This window comes from Chrysoperla carnea, chromosome 1 (assembly GCF_905475395.1).
Source record: "Chrysoperla carnea chromosome 1, inChrCarn1.1, whole genome shotgun sequence".
In the NCBI taxonomy this organism is placed as follows: domain Eukaryota; kingdom Metazoa; phylum Arthropoda; class Insecta; order Neuroptera; family Chrysopidae; genus Chrysoperla; species Chrysoperla carnea.
The window spans coordinates 29,049,114-29,059,986 of NC_058337.1; the positions used below are offsets into that span (position 1 = coordinate 29,049,114).

Consider the following 10,873-nt stretch of genomic DNA (forward strand, 5'->3'; position numbering starts at 1 on the left):
TAGTTCGTGCACACGGGAAAATTCATTGAAAAATCCGTGCCACCGTGTTATCACCGGTTGCGTCGAGGCACTTAAATATTATTTTGTTCTATTCAATGAATAGAAGATTTTAAAGTAATTACCAAGCAGGACAAAGTTGGTACAGTTCGTCAACAAAAATTTTACTTTCAAGAAAGCACCCATGTTATATGTGCCCACTGCGTTGAGGCACTAAAGCCCCATCCTATTGACTATGGTTAGTAGTAGTAGGGAAAATATATTTTATGCGTACCGCTGATCGGCTCGCGTTCTTACGGTCAGCTCCGGGACTAATACAGCACACGGCAAATAGTGTCCATTCTGCTCATGACACTCTTACGATCGGCGTTTTTCATACTTTGCCACTGATCAAGGTATCCGGGATTCTTAAGCCGATAGGTTAATTTAGTACAAGAAAAAAGTTTAAAATTAAAAATAATTCTGACCGTTTTTTCAACGGAATAATAAGGAGAAAAACAGCAGTTTTTAAGGAAACATACTTTTAAAAAATTCAGACTGAAGGAAGTTGTTTAAAAAAATCGGAAAGCGCAAAAAGCATTTTAATAAAAAAAAACAAAAATAAAGCAGAGCTAAAAAAAATTAAAAAAAAAGAGACTAGCTAAAGTCAAATTCATTTGAAACTTTACGAGAAAACACGGTTTTATCGCGTTTTTCGACTTTTATTTTCACGGCATGTGCGACTTGCAAGAAACCCATTCTGGTCTTAAATTTTAGCTTTTAATAGTATGTTTTTGTAAAATAATTTTCGTTGCAAAATAATATTAGGTTTCCGCACAATTTGCGAAAATGCACAAATAGGTGCTTCGCAAAAGCTGTGCGCGATCGGTAACAAAGCATCCTACGATAATTTAAGAAAAAAAACATTTTCTTCGTTGTCCTAAAATCTCTGCATAATTATTAATTAATCTCGTTGCTGCATGATGAAATCGAGAAAAGCGGCACTAATGTATAATTTATTTGATCATGTAAGATTACATTTTTTGGACACATGGTGGCTATTATCACGGCTAGAATCTACGGCTTACATAAATATTAGTCTGACTAGCAGCTATTATTAAAATTGCATTATAGGCTGCCTAGCAGCTATTGTTAAAGTTATTGTTTCAAAATCAGAATAATATATGTAACGTATAAATTTAAAATATAAACAATAGCTATGTACATACTATCTATATGTTTCCAAGCTAATTTGCGCCTCCACGGGCAAACAGTGATGTTTACGAAAAAATTTTTTAAACAAAAGTTGTTAATTTTTTTTAGAAGGAACATTTTTAATATTTAAATTTTTGTTCTATCTCTAACGGTTTACAAGATGGGTCTTACGGAGGGGTTCTCGACCAATGTTGGTCATTTACGAACCCGATCTAACTTTTTAATTCCTGAACACGCTATAAAAATTTATTATATCTCTTTTCGTTCTTGATTTATCATGTCCACAGACAGGTAGGCGGCAACTCAAAATGGACTAATTAGGTGATTTTATTAATACCTATTCGCACCGTGCGTGAGTTTTATTGGAGGCGTTTCCATGGTAACGATACACTACTTTAATTATATAATTGTATGGATGCATATATAATTGTATGGATTGCATCTATGGACTTACATTGAAAATTTAATATTATTGTCTCACAAATTTAAATAAATAATTATGATAATTTACATTTGAAAAATAATATTTGTCCGATTTGATTTCTTATTTTCACAATTTTTAATGCATTTAGTTTAATTAATTAGTTTTTTTCAATAATTTTAATTTGACATTTTCTATAATATTAACATGTAAACAATTGCAAATTAGTCATAACAGCCTCCTTTATCGCCAAAATTTCTCACTGGAAGCCCTGGCATCGATTTTATTGTCCCTACCATGACTAAGCACACCAAAATTTTGTTCGTAGCATCAATATTTTTAAACGTTACAAACTTGGGACTAAATTTAATATACATTGATATATTTCACATATACATGGTATAATAAAATAAAATTTACTCAAATCACTCAAATATTTTTCCAGTTTAGAGATTTCATTCATTCGAGTAACAATAGGTAAAAGTGTGCAAAAATCTTTCTTCATTTTACCAATCATAAAATTTTATTTACAAAAATACGGTAACCAAAAAAAATTTAAATTACATGAATCTTTATTTTTAAGAAATTTTAACGTGAAACATTTTTTTTAAAACGGCATTGAGCGATACAAATTTTGTGCAAAATTATAAATAAATATAATAATAATCATCTTTACCTAATTATACCGGATTTGTAACTGTATTTAATTCTCGTTAATTACTGAACAAGTTAACTAGTTTTAACATGTTGAAAATCATAGGAGAAGCTCCTCTGTTAAAACCTCTTGCGAAACCATTCTGCTACGGTGGTAAAGAATTTTCGGTGATAGGAAACGATAAATTAGGTTTCTTTTTGATATAACTTGCTTTTGTTATTGCGCATTTTTTAATCATAGCCGAATCTTTCTTTTAATATCTGCTGTCTTTATTCCTGTGAGTTTGGAGTAATCTTCTTGCATCCAAAATTAAACAAACAAAAATTGTTTAACAACGAAGATATTCTGATAAATCATCTCAAAATCATCTCTTTGTGTATTCAACTGGTATTATTCAACGACATTACCGGACACACTAGTGTAAAATGTGAACTATTACAAAATTCACACTTATATCTGGGAGAGTCAGCGCATTTTGTAGTGAAAGATCTATTGGGCTCACCAAATTCACATCTAATATCATCTGTATCTTTTCCAAACATATATTTATCACTCAACCGAATTGTATTTGATTCTATTAGCTCATTTTGTTTAACATTCTTAAAAATATGCATCGTTTGAGAAGGTTCTACCTCGTTATGTTTATTTTGCGGAACGACTTCTGTAGATTTTGATAAAACTTGGCGTTTCATAGACCTTATCAAGGCGGTTCGTATTCGTTGTCGTTGGAGGCGAGCTTCTCGATGTTGTGTTGTTTCTGTTGCTCTAGCTAATGCTACCGAAGTCCTATTTTGTTGAAGTCGTGTCTGACGTTGTTCTTCTGTTTCACCCGCTCGTGATAAAGCAGTTCGTATTCGTTGTTTTTCAAGTCGACTATTCCTTCGCCGGTCTGATTCTGTAGCTCTTGACATTGCAGTTCGAACACGTTGTTTTTCAAGCCGAATTTGTCGTCTTTGGAATGTTTCTGTTGCTCTAGCCACTGCCATTCTTACTCGCATTTTTTCCAGTCGTGTTGTACGATTTTCTGGTGTTTCGGTTTTGTTGTTTTTCCAATTATCACATTTTTCTTTGGACATATTATGAATAAAACATTTGAAATTCATTAACACATAATTAATAAATTTAATAATTTTTTTATATGATTTTACTTTGCCCTTTATACATTACATACAATGTTGTTTGTTTGCTAATTCAAAACAAAGATTGACATAACTGACATTAGTAAATTAGTGTAAAGGCTGGTACGCATGTAACTTAATCGTAAAGCACGACTTACATTTTCTCAAAACTAGGGTTTCAGCAAGCGTTAATTAAATAAATAGAAGGGTATTAAGAAACCATTGCAATTTACAACAATACTTTCCAATTCCCAAATGTATGAATAAACTATCTAATAAAAAAATATACCACTTATTTTAATGGTTGCTAATCGTTCCATGGACTTTTACTGCTGTTTTTTCAGATTTAATCCTGCTTTCTGACTGCCATATTGATTAGTTTACGTCATTTAGTGTGTTTCCCGATATAATAATAAATCACCATATGCTTGGCATAAAAAATTTTTATTTTTCAGATATTATGTGAAATTGCAAAGTGACTTGTATCGTGACTTCGATGTCTTTTAAGCTATGCAACAGTTCTTCTGCTGTGTGCCTGTAGAGAGTTGGGGTGAGAGAATATATCCGTAAACAACTTTCATTGGTAACATTTTTTCGTTAACATCACTATTTACCTGTGAGAGCGCAAATGAGGCGCAAATTATGTAGTATGTATTATATGGGAATATCGGTAATGCGGTAATGTGTATATGGCTACCTATAAGAGTGGCTATTTTTCTTTACTTACATAACGTAATAAAACAAACGATTGCATAATCAACACTGTCTATACCATAGAATATTATATGCCCACTACTATATTTTATCTATGATATTATACATAGAGAACGCCATGGCCCAAAATTTGCGATATGATGAATGAGAGAGAAGACTGCCAGTTAGTTCCTATGTGTCCTTGTCTAATCTATGTCGTTGGCTAGATATTGTTTACATTACACACAATCTCTGACTAGTCCAAAAACGATAAAGATATCGATATCGATCTGAAATTTTTATAGCGTGCTCAGGACATAAAAAGTGATAAAGTTGAGCAACATATAGGTCGATTGGCTCTTTTAGATCCGTGTGACTAATCCGTGTATCTTTAAATGTATAAATGTAAAAAATGTTTCTTATTAAAAAAAAAAAAATTTTTGTTTGAAACATTTTTTTATTTATAATATTATTATATAAATATAAATTTAAACAAGTGAAAATAAACAATTGACTGAGTTAATTGTTGATATTTACAAAAAAAATGTTTCAAACAAAAGTTATTTATTTTTTGATAAGGAACATTTTTTATGTTTAAACTTTTGTTCTATCTCTAACGGTTTACAAGATGGGTCCTGCGGACCCAAGACCCAATTGACCTATGTTGCTAATTTGCGAACTCGACCTTACTTTTTACGTCCTGAGTGCGCTGTAAAAATTAGCTTGATATCTTTTTTCGTTTTTGAGTTATCGAGTTGACAGATGGACGAACGGACGGATGGACGGACGGACGGACAACCGAAAATGGATTAATTAGATGATCATCAATATTTTTAAGCGTTACAAACTTGGGACTAAACGTAATATACTATGTATATTTCATATATACATGGTATACAAATAATTAATTACATGAAAACTAATTATTCCCAAATTTTATTTATATTTATATTATATTTCCAAGCCTAAATAATCTTCCCAAACAATTCCCAAGTAAATAAAAGTAGTTTTAATGAAAAATAAAAATTTTGTCTGGTGTAAATTATTATCTTAAATTTTTTAGGAACTTTAGTTCTATTCTGCTTTATAAAAATTAAATATTTAAAAAAAAAGTTAATGAAGGAAAAAAGAAATTCTAACAAATAAATATATTTTATAAGTTATACATTCATTTATATTTCATTAATTTATTTATTCGATATAATTAAATGGATATCATATAATAAAATATTTAAAATTATTTTTTATTTTTAACTAAGTACCTTTATTGACTCATGTCGTCATGTCTTCAGCTATGTTTTGATATTTCAAAATTTTCCGCCATATATAAGAAATGTGTGTATAAGGAACTTTTCGAGAAAGCGAAAGTAAATACAAAAACAAAAATAATTTAATTGTTTCTAAACTTGTGATTCGATTAAAAAAATAAGAATAAGGAATGAAAATATATATATTTAAATTAAAACTTAAAGTGTAAATAGTTAAAAAATTATAACCAAATAAGTTTTGAGGTTAATCAAATTGAGTATAACGAAATTTTTCAAAAATGTCTTTTATGAATCCGAGTTCGTTGGGGGCATTTGGTACTCAACAAGCAACTACAGTTAATGTAAATCCTATGAAAGATTTTGAAGTGACTTCACCCCCTGAAGATTCAGTTAGTTCCTTAAGATTTTCGCCACCTTCACTTCCACAAATATTTTTAATTGCCGGTAGTTGGGATTGTAATGTAAGTTTATTGAAATTAAATATTTTTAGATTGTTTAAAGATTACATTTATTTTAATCATTTAAGGTACGATGTTGGGAAGTCGAACAAACTGGAAAGACAGTTCCAAAGTCCATGCAATCGATGGCTGGCCCAGTTTTAGATGTGTGTTGGAGTGATGTAAGTATCTATATATATACATATTATACATGTGAAAGAAAGAATGTTTGTTTGTTTGTTTGTTACGCTATCACGCAAAAACTATCGAATGGATTTGAATGAAACTGTACAACAATATAAATTATACATCAGAATAACACATGAGCTATAATTTATAAAGATATATTTAAATATATATATATATATATAATATTAATTGTCAATTGTAAAAATGTATAATATTAATTGTCAAACAATTCATGGCTTTCTTTTCTGATATACTTTATGAATTATGACTATCTTACACTTAAAAAAATTGAAAATTGTGCAAATATTTTAGCTGTGTAAAACAATCCCTTCCAGTGTTATGGAAAGTTACTAAGTGAGATCTACGGAGGTGGGGGGGGGGTTTATAAAGCGGTGGCTTTTATTTTTAAGCCCAGTGAAGCGAGCTGGTACCAAGCTGTTATTAATATATTTTTTTTTAAGTAAAATTTAAAGACTTTATTAAATGACTTCAAATTCATAAGCACAATTCGATTTGCACCCATCTATAAGTTTTTATTTGCTTTAAAATCTCTACAACTATCCTATATCTACTTTTACTATTAGCTACGTTGCTACATTATTAGCTACATCGGCTTACGTCAGAAAATTGTATATCGACTTTTTAAAGAAAATGGAAAAAGTTTTTCGACTTTTTAAAGAAAACGGTCAATAAAGACGTTGTAGCGCGTTCATAAATTAATGTTAAGAACAAAAAAAAAAATTGAAAAACTTCATAAATTTGATTGAAAATATAAAATTAGTTAGTTTAACAGTTTTTTGTTAAAAAATTAATCAACAATTGAGGCAGCCAAACGCAAAATGTTCGATATCTCCGATTCTTATGGTCAGATTGAGGTCAACCTAGACTTAAAAATTTCCTTAATTTTGTATTTTTCATTTGCCGGGTGTTGCATCTTGATAGTAGTTTTCTGTAACCAAATGTTGCAATACCTTATAAATATATAAGCTAATTTGTTTAAACTAAGTAAATTTGTAAGATATATAAACAAAATAAAAATTGTGAATTCTAAGAACAAATTTCAACATTTTGACAAAAATAAATTTCCCATACGACCTTTTGTTTTGCAAAAATTAAAGATCGCACATAGAGGATGAAATTTTAAGCAGAAACTTCCTTTATAACGAAAAACCTATTTAAACATTTTTTTTCTAATATTAATCGAGATATTCTCAAAAAAACGATAGTTAACTAATCTCTACCTTTTTAATGATATAATGGATCCAAAATATATAAAGGACCTTGCTTAGAATTTTGTCTTTAACGGAGGAAATAAAAAAAATTCAACAGTCTATCCCAGAAATCGACTGCTCTTCAGTTGATTTTTATAGGAGCCGGTGGAAAATGTTTGTCTGAGTGTACTCAATAAAATCATATTCATGAGAATTTGTGCTTTCTCGATTTACGCCCATACGGTGGGGCAGAAGTACTCTGCTTCCGGACACCATATTCTCGTTATTTTACTTAAAAAAAAGTAAGTTTTTTTTTATCTTACCTCTTACCAAAATTTGCGTATTTTCGCCGAAAACTCGCTATTAACGATAATAAAGATTATTTTGTGGGTACGGTCATAAATTTTATTTGAAATCCATTCTATGTTATATTTCGGGCAAGTTTTTTTTTTCGTGGAAATTTTCACCAAACTTCACCATTTTCGAATTATAAGCGTTTAGAAAAAAAGTACGGATTTTTGCAGAAAATTTGTTATTAACGAAAATAAAGATTATTTTGTGATTCTGATAAAAAATTTGTGTGAAAACCATGTGACTTTATATTTTGGACAATTTTAAAGGCTTTTTGTCTCTAAACCTTTTTTACCTTCCCTCGCCATTTTTTATATAAACGTTTCGATATAAAAAAAGGCTCAGAATCGTCCAAAATTAGGATACTTATGTCCGGAATTAGGATACTTCTGTCCGATCGTATGAGAGTAAATCGAAAAATTACAAGTTTCCATTAATATGATTTTGTTGAGTGCACATTAACAAACATTTTCCACCGGTTTCTATTAAACCGGTTTCCATAAACTGGCGACGAGTCGATTACTTGATCAAATGCCTCATTTACTCAACTACTTGTATATCGCTCTGATCTTCGTATGGGGTAATTTTGGGACACAATGTAGACTTTTTGTAGTCATATAAAACTAATTTAAATTGTTTACAATAACAATTCCAAAAACAAATCGGATTTGAGTATTTTCGGTAGCTATTGCTTCATTCCGTGCTCAGACACGAAAAATATTACGATTTTATTTACATAGAGATTATGTGTATTAACAAATTAAATTAATAAATTTTGTTAACGTATTTAAGTTGCATGCTCTTTGTAGGTATGTGAGGTCTAAATTTTTATAGGAAATTTTAATATTAATTTAGGATGGAACAAAAGTATTCATGGCTGGTTGCGATAAACAAGTAAAAGTTTGGGATTTAGCGTCGAATCAAACAATGCAAGTTGCGCAGCACGATGCTCCAGTTAAAACTTGTCATTGGATAAAAGCACCAAACTATACATGCTTAATGACTGGATCGTGGGATAAAACGCTTAAATTTTGGGATACACGAAGTCCTGCACCAATGTTAAGTATAAATTTACCGGAACGTTGTTATTGTGCTGATGTTGATTATCCAATGGCTGTTGTTGGAACTGCAAATCGTGGTTTAATTGTATATCAATTAGAAGGACAACCAAAAGAATTTAAACGTGTTGAATCGCCGTTAAAGTATCAACATCGTTGTGTGGCCATTTTTAGAGATGATAAAAAAGTACCTACAGGATATGCGTTAGGTAGTGTTGAAGGTCGCGTTGCAATTCAGTACGTGAATCCAACAGATCCAAAGAACAATTTTACATTTAAGTGCCATCGATCCAATGGTGTACCAAATGGGGTACAAGATATATACGCAGTTAACGATATAGGTAAGATTCGATGTGACACATTCTCATGATGTATGTCGGTATACTAATAATAATTATTTTTCAGCTTTTCATCCAATTCATGGAACTTTAGCAACAGTAGGTTCAGATGGGACATTTTCATTTTGGGATAAAGATGCACGAACAAAATTAAAACCATCCGAAACAATGGAACAACCGATTACACGATGTGCAATTAATCATACTGGTCAAATATTTGCATATTCCGTTAGTTACGACTGGAGTAAGGTAAATAAAGAAAAAAAAATTTATCATACCGTATATATAAATCCTTCCAAAGCAGATGGGTTAAAAGTTTTGTAACCAAATAATCTATGCTGCCTATAGTTATTGGTCAGAGAATCTCAGATTGTGTAGATGTCAGATTGTATTTCAATTGGCATATCTAGTTAAAAGACCCAGAACTTTTTGCAACTACTTTTTGCAATCCTAGGTTGTTTTAACCTAGCATATTTGAATGGACCAATTGTAGATAAGTCCAATTTAGACTGTAGCGAGCAAGAGTCTAACCGTTAAAAATCAAAGTGATCCTTTCGCAGGCCTTTTTAATTCATTTTTCTTCATGCAAAGTGACACCATACCCATATGAACCTAACATTTATAACAGATATGGGAAAGTTTTATTATTTTTTCGTCTACATTCATGAAGTTATTAGAAAATTCATCATCAAAGTGGAAAATAAGGTACAAGTAATTTCAACCATAAATTGCCTTGGTGCTCATGCTGCCTTAAAAATTAACAATAATTTTTTTATTCGGCGGTATTATTAATATACCCCTTACGTATTATTAATAATGTTCTAATGTGAACAAGGTCTAAGTTCACATCACAAATGTTTTTACATTAGTACCATACAGGCCTTTTTAAAATAATATTGAACTTCTATTTAACTAATTAAAAGTACCAATCTACTCAATTTTTTTACTATCACCAAGTTCCGCAAACAGGTTCGCGGAAAATTTCCCATTAAAAGAATAAAAGGTTCTGGTCTATCTGCTTAGGCTTTTAGAGGAGATTGGATAATACTTTTAACATAGTTTTTTTGGATTGTAACTAACAAAATTTTAATTTGCTTATAGGGCCATGAATTTTACAACCCAATGAAGAAGAATTATATATTTTTACATTCCTGTTACGATGAGATGGCACCACGACCTTCGAATACGTAAGATCTCAATTCTTCTGGACTTTAATAAAAATAGTTGCTGTTTTAATTTTTTTAATGTTTACTATTATATTTGTATGTATTGATTAATCATTTTCATTGAGATATAATATTTTAAAACAAAATTTTTAATAAATTCTTTCTTTCTTTTGCTCTTGTGATTAAAAAAATCATATATTCAATTTGATTTCAGTGTGAAGAATTAATAATGATATGCGTCTGATAAATGTTGTACAACAATTTTGAGTCTGAGTCTGATGATGGATGTATGCATTTTATTTGATTATTTCCATAAAATTATCGTTCATATTTAAAAAGCGTTCAAATTCATTTGTTTTTTTAATTTAATTTTGATTTTTTTTTATTTTGAATAAAACAACTTTTGTTAAACATTTTTATTTATTTATTTTTTAAATGTTTGTAGTCATATTTTCCCCGAAAATATTGGTTTATGCGCAGTATTGAAAGTCAACGAGGGGGCGTAGGGATGAATTTGAGTCCATTTTATAAACCCTAGAATACTATTTTGGGAGTTCAGGGGACAATTGATTTGGTGATGCTGGGGATTTACAGAGTGTACAATTTATATTACAAAACACTATTCTTTGTAGACAAATGAGAAAAAGGTCATATAAACTTATGATGAAAGACTTTCAGTTTTTGAGATACACTAAAAAATGGTAAATTTTTTTCGCATGAAACCACGTTCATTAAAATAAGAAATAAGTTCATATTTGATCAGAAACTTCTGCTTTT

General features: G+C 30.2%; 1 protein-coding gene across 1 annotated transcript; it reads left to right on the forward strand.

Annotated features, from left to right (window-relative positions):
* The first annotated feature begins 5,405 nt into the window (after positions 1-5,405).
* LOC123290895 (protein Rae1) lies at positions 5,406-10,392 on the forward strand. The gene is made up of 6 exons (XM_044871261.1): positions 5,406-5,807; positions 5,873-5,965; positions 8,390-8,933; positions 8,998-9,179; positions 10,032-10,117; positions 10,311-10,392. Exons 1-6 carry the CDS (start codon positions 5,625-5,627, stop codon positions 10,321-10,323), a joined length of 1,101 nt encoding a protein of 366 aa, XP_044727196.1. The 5' UTR covers positions 5,406-5,624; the 3' UTR covers positions 10,324-10,392.
* Positions 10,393-10,873: the final 481 nt, after the last annotated feature.

Bases quoted from the DNA above. Each gene is read 5' to 3' on its own strand.
- LOC123290895 (XM_044871261.1), top strand. From the start codon at position 5,625: ATGTCTTTTATGAATCCGAGTTCGTTGGGGGCATTTGGTACTCAACAA. The intron at 5,966-8,389 runs GTAAGTATCTAT...ATATTAATTTAG, and splicing joins TAGATGTGTGTTGGAGTGAT to GATGGAACAAAAGTATTCAT. The intron at 8,934-8,997 runs GTAAGATTCGAT...ATTATTTTTCAG, and splicing joins ATACGCAGTTAACGATATAG to CTTTTCATCCAATTCATGGA.